Below are 18,141 nucleotides of genomic sequence, written 5' to 3'. Positions count from 1 at the left end.
TTGGCTGCCTTTTTTGCTCATTTAAAAACTTGAGCAGCTGTGAATGATTGTCCACCACCATCAACAGCATGTTGCTGGTCTGTCGTCCCCCCCCACCATGAGTGACACTTTCCTCTGAAGATTGCAAAAGCTGCTGAGCTGCTTAGCTGCTTCCCATCACTGTTCTTTCCCCATCTGTCTGTAGAGGCAACCATGCCCCCCCCACTATCCTGGTTGTCATAGTTCCTAATGATATTTCCACCACTCCTTAAGGAACCATGGGCAGTAAGGTAAAGGTGCAAGCAGGCTTCCATAAGTAGAGGTTTGGGATTGGTGACTGATGACCCCATTTCTCATTGAAAGGTGTATAGCCATGGGAAAGTCTATATTGGCATGTCACTGTTGAATTTAGGCCGGTACAGCATTGTTAGTCCTCCCCTGCCCTTTTGTCCTGCTGTAATCTTTTAAGATGAACAAGGAATAGTTTCTTATTGCAGCATCTGTGTGCAAAACCATGACTCTCTGCCATACTCTTGCAGACCTACTTGGCGGCTGCCCCTCCACATCTCTCCTCTGTCCCCCCACCCCCACCCCGAGTTTAGGGATAGGGAATCTGCCCTTCCAGATGTAGCTGGACTCATCAGCTTCAATCAGCATGGTTGGGGATGATGGGAGTTGTAGCTCAACGTTTGGAAGGCAACAGATTCCTCATTCCTGCCTCTGGAGACCTAAACCTTTTAAAAGTAGTGTAAGACTTTTTTTTAAAAGGCAAACTTGCTTTGAGTAGTTTAAGTAGGTAGAATAATAAGCTGTGCATTCTCTGAGACAGGCCAGTGGTCCAGTTAAGGGATGCCACTACATTTCCCAAAGCAAGGTATTTTAAAGTTGCAAAAACTAAGTGACTCTGCACGTATCTATGTGTGGAACTCCATGAGACACTTGATTTAAAACCAAGTGTCTGTGTGACAGGTTCTATTTATGCCCATACCAATATATGCCTCAGAATTGGGGATGGGTAGAAGAATGTAATTGTTTACCAGCATCAGCAGTAAGTGGAAACAGACCTGATATTTGACCTTTAGTGCAAGGTGGGCTTGATTTCTTGTGTGCAAACATAGAAGACCCCATCCATGTAAATCATGGGGAGAGCATGGTTACTGTTGAGACTACACCCAGCCACAATGAGCCCATGTGTTGCTGTTTGCTATTTGGATCCAAGGCAGGTAAGTCCAGGTAGGCCAGTTTCTAAGTCCAGCGTAGGAACCTATCCTTTTCATCTATAGTGTAGGGATCAGTAACTGAAAAGCCTGCCACCAATTCAGGCTCCCATAAACAGTACCTTGTGGCCCTCCTAGCAGCAACCTGGATGTTAGACATGTGGATGCAGTGACAACTAGAAGGGTTTTTGGCATTTCACTGTGGGCTGGGGTGGTGGTGGCATAGACTTGTGACCCACCAATAAAAGTACAGTGGTACCTCAGGTTAAGAACTTAATTCGAGGTCCATTCTTAACCTGAAACTGTGCTTAACCTGAGGTACCACTTTAGCTAATGGGGCCCCGTGCTGCCATCGCACGATTTCGGTTCTCATCCTGAAGCAAAGTTCTTAACCCGAGGCACTATTTCTGGGTTAGCGGAGACTGTAACCTGAAGTATCTGTAACCTAAAGCGTATGTAACCCGAGGTACCACTGTAGTTGGTGGGCAGGTCTGTACTACAACCTTAGCAGAGTAGTTTGTAGGCAGCTTTCCATGATGATGCATCTTCTAGCCGTTTTAGACTAGAGTTTAAATCAGCTGAGCCCTGCCAGCTGGGCCTGATGGGTGCTGTAGTCCAAAGCAGCTGGAGGGCACGAGATTAAGAGCATAGGAAGAGAGCGCTGGATCAGGTCAGTGACCCATCTACTCCAGCATCCTGTTCTCACAGTGGCCAACCTGATGCAAAGGACTCAAATACAAAAGCACTTTACCCACCTTTGGTTTCCACCAGCTGGTATTCAGAAGCCTTCCTGCCTTTGACAGCAGGCAGAGCATAGAGGCATTGTGGCTAGTAGCCATTAATAGCCGCCTCTGTGAATTTGTCTCTAATCACATTAAATTGGTGGCCATCACTGCCATCTGCAGAATCAATGTTGTGGAATGCTAGTTTAGGCACTCCTGACAGTGGCCAATATTTCTCTGCCCTGAAGCACCCCCAATTTGAGCCTATTTTTCAAGACTTATCAGTCAAAGGAAATCATTGCTTCTTGGGTATGCTTGAATCTGGCCAGTTATTTCTGTGTTTTGCCTGTAGCTATACTGAACAAGGGAAATGCGTCGCTTTTCTCTCCCACCAAAGGAATACTTGAGTGGCTAACAGAAGAGCAGGATAAGCAGAGAAAAGAACAGCTGCAGCTATCAAAACTCAAAATACATACAAGAGAGTTCTGAAGTCAAGACCTTTTTGTTTTCAGTGCATCCTCCCATACAACTGTATTTAGTATATAAACATAATTGTCTCCTCCATCTCATTTTAAAATTGTTCCACATAGGCTTTGTGCCTTCCTCGCAGGTGCCTTCATATCTACACTTCCAAGCAGCAGTAGTTTGCTCCACCTCATATGTACATAAGCCAATCTTTACTGATTGCCCAACTTATGGTTGTTCATTGAATTTTGTGTTAAAGAGACTGAAAGGAGGCCTGTGTTAAGGGTGTGGCATTTCTGCATTTGTGAACTGGTGTATTTAATGCAACCTTTGCCAACCTGGGAGTTGTAGTCCGAAATGTACTAAGAGGGCACCAGGTTTGCAAAGGCTGATTGGTCTTTACTTGTGCTCCTTGTATAACATGTGCATCACCACCTTTCTGCCCCATGCCTGTTGTGGGTCGGTAGGGAATGTGTATTTTAAAGCACCTACAACCACCACCGCTACAAATCTGCTAAGCACTCACACTTGCCTTGTTTGGTTTGGACAGTTCTGTTGCCTGAATTCTTCCCATCCAAAAAATGTCCCCATGGGACTGCTTCCTCACACAATAGATTTAGGAGGTTTTTTTTGCATGCATGTTCTAGTTAAGTGTGAAAGCAGCTCCACCCTGTAACATTTTTTTTATGGCTTTGGTTCATAGGATTGCTCTCCCCGTGCCCCTAGGGTTTGCGGCCAGTGTGGTGTAGTGGTTGGGCTAGGACCTGAGAGACCAGGGTTGAAATCCCCACAGTGGATGTCATAGTCACTGCCTCTCAGCTAATCTACCTCACAGGGTGGTTGTGTGGGGATTAAAGGAAGAAAAGGAAAGCCATGTAATGCCACCCTTCGCTCCTTGGAGAAAAGGTGGGATATAAATGCAATACAATTATAGAAGCCACAAGTAAGCCACTGTGAGTAATTCAGGTGAACACAGTAAGTACGGTACCATGTGGAAATAAATATGTGCATTTGCTCATGCAAAGCAGGCATTGTCCTGATCCACTTTTGATCTGATTTGCATCACACACAACAATGTGAATATTTACCTATTCACCTTTTTTACACAGTGCCAGTGTGGTTAGAGTGTCAGACTAAACCCGGACCAGGGTTCAAATCCCCACTCAGTCATAAAGCTCACACAGGGGTCACAGTCACTGCCTCTCAGCCTAATTTATCTCACAGGGTTGCTGAGTGGGGATTAAATGAGGAAGGGGAGAGCCATGTACACCACCTTGAGCTCCTTGGAGAAGGGGGGGGAGTATAAATGCAATCAATCAAATTAAATTGTCTGCGACATTATTTGAAATTAATGGGGAGTGGAAGACTCCTAAAACATTTCGCGGATGGGCTGAAAAAGCCGAGACACCGAAACTGTCCAAAATAAACAAGACCCATTGAAACAGGTGGGACATGTGGCTCTAAAACATCAGCACATTGATTTCCACAAAAATGGGAAAATGAAAAGCCGCCCCCCCACTATAACTTAAGGAAAACCATCTTAATGATAAAACTTACAGTATGAGAGAAACACAATAGATAATAATAAAACAAATTTATTGAGAGGTTGCCTTTGTTTTTTACATTTTTTGAATGCCAATCCTCTAATCTATTCACCATACTTTAGAGTTTGGGTTTTGTTTGTTTATTTTTTGCTTTGCTGCTCTTTTCTCCCACATAATGTCATTTATTTCCCTCCTTTTCCACATCGGCCACCCGGGGATTGTAAAAATGAAGGCGTTGGCTTGGTGTTACGTCTGGTGGCCTAACACGGACGATGTCATCACTTTGTGGGTTGCCTCCTGTCAAGCATGCCAAGAGTCAAGACCTGCCCGGCAACTAAGGGCAACACCTGGGAGATGCCCAAAGCACCCTGGTCGAGGGTGCACATCAATCTTGCTGGCCCCTTTCACGGCCGGACCTTTATGGTAGTGGTGGACGCCTGTTCCAAATAGCTGGAACCTAATGACTGATACCCTCCACCACTGCTGAAGCCGTCATCCGGGTGCTGCAAGGCCTGTTTGCAACTCTTGGATGTCCTGATGTCCTCCTCTCGGACAACGGACCAGTTCACGTTATGCACCTTTGAAAGGTCCCTCTTGGGGCTGGGCATCCACCATGCCCTAATGGCACCATTTCACCTGGCCAGCAACGGGCAGGCAGAGAGAATGGTGTGCTCAGCAAAAGAGGCACTGGAGCACCTAGAACAGAGGGACTGGCATGAGCGGGTCCCTGAATACTTGCTTGTGCAGCACATCACCCCTCATGTAGCCACAGGGCAGAACCTGACTGAACTGCTTATGGGCCGCTGCCTCAGGTCTCTGCTTGACCGGCTGCACCGGGACTTTGGTATGGCCAAGCCCCCGGGCTGGACTAACATGCCATGGTCCTTTATTCCAGGGAATAAGGTTTTTGCCTGGAACTTTGTGGGGTACATTCCTTGGGTGTCGGCCATGGTAGTGGGAGTCAGGGGGCCCCGTTCGTAACAGGTGGCACTACAGAACGGACACCTGTGGCGCTGGCACATAGACCAGCTAAGGCACAGGGTTGGGGATTTGGACATTACCGCTGTGCCCCCAACTGTGGCCCCAGCTCCGGAGCAGTTGCTAATGGAAGCCGAGGCTCCACCTACATCTTCCTCACAAACTGAGGGATTGGAGCCGAGCCAAGCCATTTTGGTGGGTCTGCCTGGCTCTCCAGAGATTCGGACCACCGCTGTGCCTGACCGTCCACCGAGTCCGCTCATGGCAGTTCCTTCGACAGCAGTGGAGCCAGGGAACTCGGGCTCAATGCCACATTTGGTTGCATCACAGTCCCTGTCAGAATTGGGCGGCCACCCGGACTCTGGTACTGGCCCTCGGCGGTCTGGCAGGGTTTCCAAGCGCCCAGCTTATTTAAAAGACTATGTTCACTGGACCAACTGCACATGTAAAGCTGTATGGTGAATAGGGTCAATTAATATGCTTATGTGCCTTACTGAAACCAATAAGGGTATTGCTGTATGTAATGGAACCACTATGATTGTAACTAATGCCTTATCTCGGTGGGGAGGGGCATTATGTGTTGAAGTTCTCACCCTGGCCACCAGGGGTATTGTGTATATAGTTTTCACTCAGGTCCACATCAGTTAATTTAGGTGGGAAACGCTGGGTGGTGGTTGTTACAATGTTGACAGCTGGCTGCCTATAAAAGCAGGCCAGCTGAACTGTTCAGTTCAGTTCAGTTCCAGCTTACTTATAAAGAACTACTTGGAGAAATCTCTGTGTTGTCTGCTATGTTCACCCACTACTTAATATAACTTGCTTTATTTTTTCTTGACGAAAGATGTATAACAGTCTTGGCTACAAAGTATAATAAAATATTAATAAAATTATAAACACATACACAAACAATATATAAACACACTGGAACACTGATTTCCAACAGGCCTACACCATGCAGAAAGTCTGTGGAGGGGGGAAGTTCTAGTGGGGTGGCTCCCAGGCCCCATTTGAGCTTCCCAATGTGGAGCCCTTTTATTGCTTCTATCCTTTTTATTTAAAAATATTTTTATTGATCTTTTAAATAAAAATCTAACAATTAAAGATGCAGCTCACTCATAAAGTTCAAGAATCTGTAGTAGAAAAATATCAGACCCTCCAAATGTCCCTATTTTCCAGGGACAGTCCCAAATTTACAGAAGATGTCCCAGTTTCTGATTTGACCTCGGAATGTCCCACTTTTCCTTAGGACTTCCCTATTTTCACTGGACAAATGTTGGAGGGTATGGTAGGATGTCCCTATTTTCATCAGAGAAATGTTGCAGGATATTGAGTTATCTGACCCTCAAGCCATCTAAAGGCATCCCTGTATAGGGATATATATATTGGAAGCCTCCCAGAGTGGCTGGGGCAACCCAGTCATATGTGTCGTATATATAGTAAAATTATTATTACAGAATAGGACGTCCCTACTTTCATTGGAGAAATGTTGGAGGGTATGAAATATGCAGTAAAACAAAAGAATGGTCAGGGTTGGTTGGGGGAAGGGTCCAATTAGAAGCAAATTAGAAGCACATTTATTTATTTATTAGCAAGAAGTAGATGCCATGTTTTAAGTTCAGACATTGGTGTATACAGAGAGGGATATCTGGCGAGATGTGGGATTTTCATCTGTATTTCCATTCAGTCAACAGTAGACTTCTGAATGCTAGATGTGGATTCTAAATTGTGCGGGTCATCTGCTATACATTCTGTACACCTAATTTGACATCCTGCCATATGACAAAAAAATTGTGTCCTTTTGTCCTCCTGCTACTCTTTAAGCAGGCAGGTTTCCCCCCCCCCACCCCGTAGGGTTATTCCCTACACTTCACTGTGCCCTGTTTGAGGGTTGTCTCAATAAAACGGCCGCTCTCTGACCAAACTGGCTGGCAGTGCTCCAGGTGCCACATCATACCCATTTCCCACATTTGCTTAGTACTTGATCGCTTCGGGCGGGCAGCGCCATCACTTGGGGAACTCCCTGCCTTTTGAGATCAGGCAACCTTCGCTCTTCCCTTTTCTTCGGCGCTCCCCAGTCTCTTAAAAAGTTGGCGCGAGTTTTTAACCCGCTGCACTGTTGTCTGCATTAACTAGGATTGTGATTTTTTTCTCGATTCTCTGCCGTTTCACCTTTTTGCAAACCGCTTTGAGGGATTATTTTTGTGTAAAAAAACGACAACACAATCAGGTGGTGCATTCAATTTTATTAAACAAACAAACAATAAAACAATACAAATAAAAAAAGAATTGTTTTAAATGTTGAAACCCGCCCTAGGGACCTTTGGGTTAAGGACGGAAAATAACAACAACATCGGTGGTGGTGGTGACGATGGTGGAGAGAAAGGCGGCCCAAGTAGCCAGGCGAGTGAGCCCTCCCCACAATGGCCACCTTCCTAGACTGAGAGAGGAGGAGGAGGAGACGCTTCAGGTCGTCTCAGGCCTGGAGAGGAGGAGGGAAAGGCCGAGGGGGCGGCGGCAGCGAGCGAGCGATCGTCCTGACCCGGCCTCGCCTTCCCTTCCCCGCCGCCGCCTCGCCTCATTCACTCCCCCTCAGAGGCGGGGAGAAGATTGTGGGGTGGCTGCCGCGTTTCCGCTTCGCTTCCGTCGGGAATCGGGACGGCCGTGAGGTGGGACATGCTGTGGTGCTGATGGGGAGGCTGAGAGGGGCTTCTTCACCCTCGACCCACCGATAGCCTGCGTGGGTTTTTTGTGGGGAAACGGGGTGGGGGTGGAGGATTAAGAGACGGGCCATCCCACCCACCCCTGCACATTTTATGTGGGGCTTTCTTGATGTCTAGTGTGTGCGGGGTGTGTGTGTTATAGTTTTTGTTTGCTACCACGTTATGTATTTTTGTGTTTTAATATTGCAAAAGCGCCCTGTGTTCCTCGGATTAAGGGCAGTCTAGAAATGTCATAAGTAAAAATAAAATAGTGCGGGGCTCTGCCGCGTGAGGAGTGCGTTGAAAGAAGGGGAGTTTTAAAGCCTCTTTCTAGTGTATTTCAGGGTGACTGAAGTAGTTGTGTGTGTGTATGTGAAGGATTAAGGAGTGTGTGCCCCCCCACCCGCTTCACACCCATTATCCATGGGGCTTTATTTATTCATAGCATAGGGTTCTGCTATGCTAGGGTGGATTAGGAGAGGGACTTTGCAAGTCCTCGTGGATTTGAGGGCGGCTGTCAAGTAGTTTGTGTGAGTGTGTGTGGGATTAATTAGAGGACCCCCCCTTCCACCTGGAGATAGATTATATGGAATTAAGTGTGAAGTTGATGCATGATGTGTGTGTCTTAATTCGGAATCTCAGTGTTGCTGACTCTGCTTTTCTTGTGCTTCCCTTCCTTCCAGACCAGGATGAGTGTCCACTAACATGGCTCTGCAGTGTAAGATTCAGACCTTGCAGGTGGTTGACACAGAATACAGTGCTGATGCCGTAGAGTGGTGCCCTGTGGAGGGCTGGCACAGCATCCTGGCATGTGGCACCTACCAACTCAAGAAACCTGACAGCAGTGTGAGTGGCCCTTCTTTCTGGTGTTGCCTATGCAGTGAAAAGAGCTCCAGCAGTTTCAAGTTAACAGTTCCTTGAAGCGTATTTTGGGGGTTGTTGTTAAGGTGCTTTGATGTTAAGGCTTAGGATGGATTGTCTATAACTTGTTTTCTCATTCTTCCCACTTTTGGCTCATCCACCTCAAGTCCATGCAGAATGAAAAGTTGATTTTGCTTGCATACAGCAGTATTGGGGAACCTTTGGCTCTCCGATATGTTGCTGAACTACAGATTCCAGCAGCCCTAGCAAGTGTGGTGAGGGATGATGGGAACTGCAGTTCAGGAACATTTGGTGGGCCAGATATTTCCTAGGCCTGGGATACTGTCCTTCTGATTCAAAACCTTGCTTGGGTCAAAACCCCATTTATAATCCAACACTACTAAATAGTCCAACAAGAACATCAGATACTATAGTATTAAACTAACTGACCTGCTGCTGTATTGTTTTAAACAGGATCCAGCTAGATAAAATACTGTAATGTCAAAGATAACCAACCACTCAAAACACATAAAGATTGTAGCTTAAGGTGCTCTTAAGCAAACCATTCTTCTTTCATCCCCTCTTGAATAAGAGTATGTGTGATATTGAAGTTTCTATTGCAGGGATTAATGAGATAATATTGAGATAATGTACAAGAAAAGACTTGAACACTGTAGATATGCTAAGTTTTAATCATTTTGACAGGAAGTGTATAGCACTAGTAGTTTTTATTCAGGCTGGAATAAAATTGGTTTTCCATCTCAATTGGTTTTCCATATCTTGGCTTGTCCCAAATAACTCCCAAATGTGTTTAAGTGAGCTGGTCGCCTCTTCTTCCCACCTAGGTGTGACAGTGGCCTATGTCTTCTTTAGCAGAGGTGACAAGAGCAATGGGGCAAACTTCCTGAGGGGATTGATGCACAGGAATCTCTTATGTTCTCTAGCTGTGCAGTTGATGGGTAGTTCAGGGACAGCAGGTAGTTGAATGTGGGAGAGAGGAAGAGATGGGGTGAGGCAATGTCTCAAAGTGATAGTTTTTGATTTTGCTTCCCATTGCAGGCTGGTGAGAGCCCTGAAGGGAACAATGAGCCCCATGTGCGCCTGGGCCGCCTCTACCTGTATTACTTTGGAGAACAAATTTTCACACCACTCACTGAGATCCAAAGGCTGGAAATGGCTGCCCTGCTGGACATTAAATGGTAATGCTGGAGACAGAGGTCCAGACCAGCACCTAAGCAGTTCTTCCGCATGTTGTTTGGTAGCATATGCAGGGCCGTCTTAAGCATATCCAGCACTGTGGTGCAAAGCTCCCTCCGCCCCCCCCCCCATTTCCCAGAATTTTTTAGGGAGGACGGCATTGCTGGCGGGGCTGGAGGAGGCGGGCAGCGGCTGGAGGGCGGCTCCTCTGGTGGGGAAGAGGCGGAGGCTGGATGTGGGGCCTCCCGGCTCAGCTGTCTGCTTTGTGCTGCAGTGGCCACAGCAGACGGAGGCTCTGGGCGCAGCGCTGCTTTGGCGTGGCATGGTGGAGGTGGGCGAGGTGGCGAGCTGATGCTGGGAGGCGCCGCATCCAGCCTCCGCCTCTTCCCTGGCGCCCACCAGAACTTGGTGCCCAATGCCACTAGCCTCTATGGGTAAGATGCCCCTGAGCATATGCAATGAGTTTTTTCCCCTTGGAGGGGAAATGACAACTTTCCACTGAGGGCACTAGACCCTTTCACCAGCACTGGATTTGTGGCTCCCTGTGCCACCATTGGAGAAAGTGTTGGATGTGGGCTGAAGGCTTGCTTCTCGCATAGACTCTAGCTTATGGCCTTGGTCATGTCATCCTGGTTTGGTTCCCCAACTATAAAATGGGAAGAGCAGCGTCCAACCTTTCAGTATTGTTGTGAGGCCAAGCCTGTGGCTAAATCAAAGTACCCCTTTCTATTGATCCCATGTCACCACTACACAGTGCTTTTTAAAAAGAAAAAGAAAAAAGGTGCCGGTATTCACCATGAAGTTGTTACAGTAAGTACCACACATTTAACATTTTGGGGGAAAGGTGCCAGTACTTCATACCCTTGAGTACCCTCAGAAAAAAAGCACTGCTGCTACACCTTAACAGTGATGCAGATCGGTGGTCTTTTTCAGCCAATTTGCTCAGTATGATATCTACTGAGCTCAGGACATGAAAAATTACCACAATCCAATACAACTGATCATAAATATTACATTACAATGTGAGTATTATATAGGCAGGTTACAAAAATTAAAAAATTAAAATAAGTACGATTTGTAATAAAACAGGAAGAACAAGAAGCTAGACCAAAAATTTTTAAAAATTAAATGTATTACCATATTTTCCCATGTATAAGATGAGGCAACCCCCCCCCACCAAAGCTTAACAACTCTGGGCAATTTCCCCCCATTTCCTCAATTTTGAGTCCCCCAAAATAGGAGTCATCTTATACACAGGGGTGGTGTTATACATGGTATATACCGTATTGTCCTGAAAATAAGCCACACTCCCCCCCCAAATTTTGACGGTGAAAAGTTAAAGTGCGGCTTAAATTTGCGACCCTACAAAAATTGGCTTTTACTATATCACTGCCGAAACAGACATATGGTAAAATGGAACAAAAAAGTTTTATTGCCAGTTTGTGAGCTTAAGACTGTTGTGCAATTAATTCTAATGCTTTCATTGCTTTTCCCGTATTTTACAGTGCAGTATTGATTTTTTATTTGCATTTACGGTGCTACGAACAGGTGTTTAACCCACTTGTGGGTCCTCTCTAGTACGCATAGGATTTTCTTCTACATTTGCCATTTATGGGTGTGAGGGCCTGCGGAATTTTAAGGGAGCGGCTTTATATCTGGGTACATTTGTCTTTTTTTCTTTTCCCCCCTTAAATTTTGAAGGTGCAGGTTATATTTGTGTGCGGTTTATATTTGGGCCAATACGGTAGATATCTTACTATATTGCATTTGAAATGGAGATGAAGTGCTTAAACACATGTTAATATTTCATTTCTAAAGAGAGGGCCCAGGGACTTACTTTTCTGAGGTATTTATTATTCATTCCTCTTCAAGGTGCCACATTCCCATTGCAGAACATCCTGTTCTGGGCACTGCAAATGCTAAGGGAGCAGTGGAGCTCTCCCGCTTAACAGGAAGTGAGGTAAGTGAACCGTAATTGAGATTCATGATTTGGGTGTGAGCCATAGCTATGCAAAGCGGTTCATTTTATAGGCAGGTATAGAGCTCTGTGTGGCATAGCTGTCAACTTACAGATTTGAAAATAAGGGACCAGCAGCCTTGAAAATAAGGGACCAGCAGCCAAAATAAGGGACCTGCAGCCTCATCTGTTCCAGGCACTCCAGTCTTCCTGTCCTCCTGCAGTCTGGTCAAACGCATGCTGGTGACTTTGAGAACACTGTCCAACCAACTTTGTAACTAGAGGTTCAACTGAATAGAATCCGAATCACATGCACCACAAGGCCTATGCAGCCTCAACTTAAGATGGCTCCCCGGCCTGGCTTTACACTGCAAAGTTTGCAGCAGCACATGCAACAAAATGGCGTCAAGCATTCAAAAACCCCCTCAGCTTGCATTAACTAGCCACACACAAGGCATGCAAGCTCCACCCCTCAGTCGTTCTTAGACTTCTTATTGGGTGAGCAACACAGCCAAGCAACACAGTTGGAGCCTCCCTCCTCCCTGGCTGGCAGGGAGGGAGGGAGAGGAGCTGCTTCCTTTGAAATTTAAGGGACATCATTTGAGGGACATCCATCAATAAGGGACAGCAGCGGGACATGGCGCTGGAATAAGGGACTGTCCCTTCAAATAAGGGACACTTGACAGCTATGCTGTGTGGTCATTCCACTTCAGCTTGAGTGTATTTTCATGATAGGAAAGGTAATACAATTGAGGGTGCTGACTTTATGTTGCAGGCATTGAATAACTGGGTATTGTCCTCAAGAACCTTGTGCTTAGACAAAGGGACAGTAAAGAGGGAGAAGCAAGGGACAAATAGAAATGTATTATTATTTATTTAAACAAAATACAAGGGTAGTTGAAACTGCTGCAAAAACCTTGGACGTGAAGCCTGGCATGTGAATAGGACTTGAGAGAACAGTCTCTCTTACTCACAGTGACTGAAATTGTACACATGCTCTGAATTGCCTGAAGAAACTTAATCTGCAGTGGGGTCCAGCTGTATTTTCTTAACTGAGTGTTGGATCTGATGTTCCTCCTTGGGCCTGTCTGGCCTTGATAAGTTTTCTTTTCCCTCCAGTAGAAGAGCTGCAAGCTGGAACCATTGTGCAGCGCTGACCTGGGAGCCGAATGCCTTGCCTTATCTCTTGATTGGTCCACAGGACGAGGGCAGTGGTGAGCAGAGGCCAGTTAGCTAGACATTGGCCCAGTGCTAGCATTGCTGTGTTTTAAAAGTTGAACAAAATCCCTGCTGTGGGAGGACTGCCTGACAGCTGTGTCTAATGGGAGTCTGCATAAGTTTGTGCCTTGAGTTTGCCTTTCCATGCTCTGTTTTGGGGCTTTGTAAGCAGTGGCGTAGCGTGGGTTGTCAGCACCCAGAGCAAGGCAAGTAATTTGCGCCCCCAAACCCGTGGAGCCAGGTAGGGGCAGAGAGCTGCGAGTGCGAGCACGCCCCCCCAGATGTTGCGCCCGGTGCGGCCGGCCCCCCCTGCACCCCCACGCTACGCCACTGTTTGTAAGGGATCTATACGCAGTCACCGAGGGCATATATATTTCTAGTCCCCTACTCTTTTCAGCCTATTTTCTGCTCACGCTGAACAGAGCAAGGCCTCGCACTTCTCAGAGTGCATTACCCCATTGCCTTTATCTTATGAATCAGGAGCCTTTATAGTTGCTTGCATTGCTGTTTGGGCTGTGGGTACCTTGGGAAAGGCACAGCTGATCTGGGAAATGCTTTAAAATCCAGTTCTCTTCTTTTAGTGATGGTTGTGACAGTTTCTGTGGAAGATTTAAAAAAGATTGGCCTTGTGCACAGGAATTTCCCCCTCCTGCTAAAGACTAACCTGTCCTTTCTATTTTGCACTATTTCCCTTGTAGTGGCTGCCCACTGCAGTTGATCAGCAGTGATTCAAAAGGGAGGCTGAACTTGCTGTCCATTGATGAATCTGCCTCCCTGCACATATTGGAACAGTGGAAGGCACATGACTTTGAGGCCTGGATTGCTGCATTTGACTACTGGAACACATCTATTGTATATTCAGGTCTGCATCCGATGGCGGTAAATGACACATGGGAAGTGCTTAGTTTTTTCTCCAATGCTCACCAAACCACTATTGCGGGCAATAATGTTGGGTGATTTTTATGCTTCATGTGCATGAGCAGCAAGGCTTGAGCTGGGAAACAAAACATTTCCTGCCTTTGGAGGTTTATCTTCTAGCCTTGTGGAGTGGCTCTGTGTCACAAGAAAAAAGTGTCTCATCTCCAGCTATCTATACCGTCACACAGCTTGATCAGTTTTCTCTTTGTTTCAGGTGGAGATGATTGCAAGCTACGAGGATGGGACATCCGGAGCAGCCCGAGAGCTCCCATCTTCACTAGTGAGAGGTAAGCAGTAGCCTGTCAGGTGAGGGTGTATTGCTCATCTCTCCTCACTGTGTGGGCAGTTGTCTCAAGCAGATTTAAACTGGTGCATCTGATGAAGGTTCTTGCTGCCTAACCTTTGACTTGCATTCTGTGACAGGCATTCAATGGGAGTGTGCAGTATTCAGAGCCATCCACTCCGGGAGGATCTGCTGGCCACAGGAAGGTGAGTTTCCCTGAGATATATCTTGTTATGTACATTTGTCTGGGTTAGCAATAGACGAGTGAGCTGATGGTTGTTTGTGTGTGTCTGTGCTAGAGACTGTGGCAACTTATGGATGGGACCCTGGGTGCCTGAAAAAGAGCATGGTTTGGTTCTAGCTTGGCCTTTGTCTTTATTGATAGCCCTGCAACAGTTAAGTAAGGGCTAGCTAGGAATCTGAAGTCCTCTATTGTACCCTTGAAAAACACCTCTTATGGATTTCTGAGGACTGCTTTTGTTTCTCCAGCTACGATGAACATGTCATGCTGTGGGATACCCGGAATATGAAGCAGCCACTGGCGGACACCCATGTGCAGGGTGGAGTTTGGAGGTTAAAGTGGCATCCAACACAGGAGCACTTACTGCTGGCAGCCTGCATGCACAATGGCTTCAAAATCCTCAATTGCCAAGGCTGTATGGGTGAGTGCTTTGATCTTGGTAGCTGGCACCTGGGATGTGTGAGAAAGGCTCAGGGGCTGGCTGGAGCCATATACCTGTGTTTTTAGTGCCTTCTTCTGGAGTGAAAGACAAAAAACAATTTCCAGAGTATATGAAACATTCTTATTCTATTCAGCTACCAACACTCCTGACTTCATCTTGCTGATGAGATCAAATGCTTAAATAATACTCCCAAGGATCTGGTTTGGTGTTGATCCGTGCTGTTTGCTTGGAGATGCTTGAAAAGGAAAATGCAAATAGGTTAAAGAGGATGTCATTTATACATTCTACCTGAGAATAGATAACTGGGCAGAATATAGTTTCATAAAAACATGATTTATTTTTCCTTAATCAGTGGAAGGTAATATGGAGTAGCCATTAAGTTGTTCCTCCTGCCCAGCAGCAAGAAGAGATGAAAAGTTTAATTCCTGCTAAAAACAGTAGTTGAGAGATAAATTATTTCCTATTTTACTTAATGCTTGACTTGTAATGTAAGCTCTTAGAGCAGGGGTCGGCAAGCTTTTTTGAGGGTGGGCTGGTTCACCGCACCACAAACCTCCTGGTGCATTGGAGTGTGTGTGTGTGCGCGTGTGCATGCGCACACGACAGAAGGGACTTCTCTCTCCCCCAGCCCCTCCCGTCCCCCTGCCTACCTAGGGTGCTGCCGAGAGGCAGAGGCTGGCGGCGTCAGCTTCAGAGGAGGAACGAGCAGCCCAAAAGGACTGCTTTTGGGCTGCTTGTTCCACTGCCGCCGCCACCACCCTCTACCACTCACAAGGGCTTGGCAGAGTGGAGGCAGCGGCGGCCAGCAGCTTGCTCCAACGAGGGGCTGCTGGAAATGCTCTTGGCCAGATGAGCCCAGCCCCCTTCCTCCTCTTGGGCATGTGCAGCCGCCGCTCACTCATTGCCCAGGGCCTCAAACCTTAGCAGGTGATTGGCCAGCGATTTGCTATATGAGGAGGAGGAGGAGGGAGGAGATTCTGCTGCAGTGAGGGAAAAGCGGGGAAATGTTGGTGGGGGAAAAAATGGTGCCCTGGCCTGAGAAAACCCCCACGGATTTCCCTCACCGATCCATGGAACCGGCCATGGGCCGTATCTGGCCCATGGGCCTTAGGTTGCCAACCTCTGTTTTAGAGCATTGTGGTAAACTGAAGTAAAAGCTTAATTAATAAAATTTAAAACTGAATATGGCTACCATTGTTGGAAATGGTGATTACTTATGCAACTTAATTGTCATCTAACATGTGTCTGTCCTTTCCTTTCTTGTCCCTCAGTGGAGAACAAAGAGGAATGCACTGTTCTTTCCTCTTATATCTTGCATAATTCCTTGGCTTATGGAGCTGATTGGTCAAGGCTTTCTCTGAGCGACCCCCTGGAGCTATCTGCAGTGATGCCTGTAGTTCCTATGGAGCAAGAAGCAAGGCGAGTGGATCTCAAAGCCCAGAACCTGAAGATAGTTTATGAATCCCCTACGGCCACCTTTGATGTGGTGTTGGAGGAAGAGGATCAAACCCCTGGCTTGCCGATCGAAGAAGAAAGTAGCTTTGACCTGCTGGGACCACGTACTGATGAAAAAGGTTCAGAAACCAAAGCACACAGTGAAACAGACTTGGTCAAAATCAAAAAAGAGACCAGCCTCTTAGCAACATGTTCTTTTTATGATAATGTCCTACATGTTTGGAAATGGGAGGCTAGCCAGACTGCCACTTTGTCCTGAACATTGTGCTAATTAAAGTTATGGTATGCCTGCCTTTTTCAGTAGCAGGCCTTTTTAGTACTAGGGTTTGAAAGCCAGATATAGATTTTTGGTAGGAAGGCCCTGATGGAGTTCCTATCACCTCTTCTATATCAGATTTCCAGCTTTATTCCTGGGAGTCTTTCATCGCTCTGAGAGCTTTGAAGACTCCTCAGACACTTCAGGGATGTGTTCTCTCCCCTTCTCCATCCATTTTATTCCTTGCTGCAGAAATAAGATTATTACACTGATGAAGTTCTCTTATTCCACTATATATTCTACAGACAGCAGTTCCTCTTAGTTTGGGGTTAAAGTAGGGTTTCCATATTTTAAAAAGTGAGAATCCATACAGAAAAGTTGTTGAGCTTTCTTTAGGCCAGTTGTTGAGCTACTTTTAAGGGAAATTGCCAAAAACAACACTGCCAACCTGGGTTGCCATACGTCTGATTTTCCCGTGCATTTAAGCGATTTCCGCCTGGACACTCTTTCTGATGGCCAATTACCGTCTATGTCCGGGAAATTCTGGATGTATCGCAACCCTAGTTAAGGTCTCTCTCCCTATGTGATCAAGGAGATCTGAGGATAAGCAAATAAAAGTTATGCTATCAGCTATTCTCTCCTATTTTTCCAGTGAAGTAAACTTGACCTGCTATCTATTATGCAGCAAGGAAAGCTATTCCATACAACTTTGCCCCTCTTGGGGTAAACACATCCAGGCTACTTTACTCTTGACACCAGCTGCAAATAAGTGGCAGCCTGTGTGTGTCTCTTATCTTGCCTCATTGTTCAGTAGCCATCTAAATGGAGAACTCTTTTCAGTTAAGAACTTGAGGAGGGAGGGGAAATGCTAAAATACAGAAAAATACTTGTTTCATGCTTCTATTGTCTACCTCCCCCTCACAGGAAAGGCAAAGTATCACTCTGGCTTTATGCTTCAGGTTTGGTTGAATATGTTACTGGGAACACATAAGCTAAGGGGGAAAGGGATGCAAATTACTCATGCATTTCCATATCACAGAAGTGAACAACACCAGCAACAATCAGTGCTAAGAGTGGGGTACTTGCCTGAAACCCTGATATGGCCCTTGCAAGTTCCTCAATGCTGCATAAATTCATGCTGAAGGAGACTTGTAATTTGAGACGCTACAATGTAGGGTGTTTGTGTATAAATACGCACATCAGTATTGTAAACAAAATAAAAAAATATTTTTGATCTTTTTAAAATAAGGAGTGATGTCTTTTGTTGGTTACAACCTTCCAATTGTTCATTTTTTTAGTCTTTGGGTGTAGGACCTAAGTTACTATGGGTGTTGGGGATATGTTTGTATTGTTGCTTGCCACCACACCACATGATGCCTTAAAAGGTAAAAGGACCCCTGACCATTAGGTCCAGTTGCGGACAACTCTGGGGTTGTGGCGCTCATCTCGCTTTATTGGCCAAGGGAGCTGGCGTACAGCTTCCAGGTCATGCGGCCAGCATGACTAAGCCGCTTCTGGCAAACCAGAGTCAAATTAATGCTATAATTTTTATTTTATGCATTTACATATTGCCTTTATTCCATTATAAAACCCAAGGTGGCATACTTAGTTCCACTTCTTCAGGCCCTCACCAAAGTCTTGTGTGCTTTCAGACAATGTCTCATGTGAGGCATTAGCCTGCAGACTACCGGTAGTTCCTTGCTGCTGCA

At 46.1% G+C, this 18,141-nt stretch overlaps 1 protein-coding gene across 1 annotated transcript; it reads left to right on the top strand.

The window, feature by feature from the left end:
- Positions 1-7,341: 7,341 nt before the first annotated feature.
- Positions 7,342-17,710, top strand: DPH7 (diphthamide biosynthesis 7). Its single transcript, XM_053373896.1, has 10 exons — positions 7,342-7,571; positions 8,288-8,450; positions 9,525-9,664; positions 11,535-11,622; positions 12,742-12,833; positions 13,536-13,699; positions 13,970-14,042; positions 14,179-14,244; positions 14,528-14,700; positions 15,993-17,710. Exons 2-10 carry the CDS (start codon positions 8,310-8,312, stop codon positions 16,433-16,435), a joined length of 1,380 nt encoding a protein of 459 aa, XP_053229871.1. The 5' UTR covers positions 7,342-7,571; positions 8,288-8,309; the 3' UTR covers positions 16,436-17,710.
- The last annotated feature ends 431 nt before the right edge of the window (positions 17,711-18,141 follow it).

Source organism: Podarcis raffonei, chromosome Z (assembly GCF_027172205.1).
Source record: "Podarcis raffonei isolate rPodRaf1 chromosome Z, rPodRaf1.pri, whole genome shotgun sequence".
NCBI classification, from domain to species: Eukaryota; Metazoa; Chordata; class Lepidosauria; order Squamata; family Lacertidae; genus Podarcis; species Podarcis raffonei.
Note: the sequence above shows the minus strand (reverse complement) of the source record. Positions and strands in the feature narration are given on the sequence as shown.

Coding starts and splice junctions, on each gene's coding strand:
- DPH7 (XM_053373896.1), top strand. CDS start 8,310: ATGGCTCTGCAGTGTAAGATTCAGACCTTGCAGGTGGTTGACACAGAA. Junction 12,834..13,535: donor TCCACAGGACGAGGGCAGTG/GTGAGCAGAGGC, acceptor TTTCCCTTGTAG/TGGCTGCCCACTGCAGTTGA. Junction 14,043..14,178: donor CCCATCTTCACTAGTGAGAG/GTAAGCAGTAGC, acceptor ATTCTGTGACAG/GCATTCAATGGGAGTGTGCA.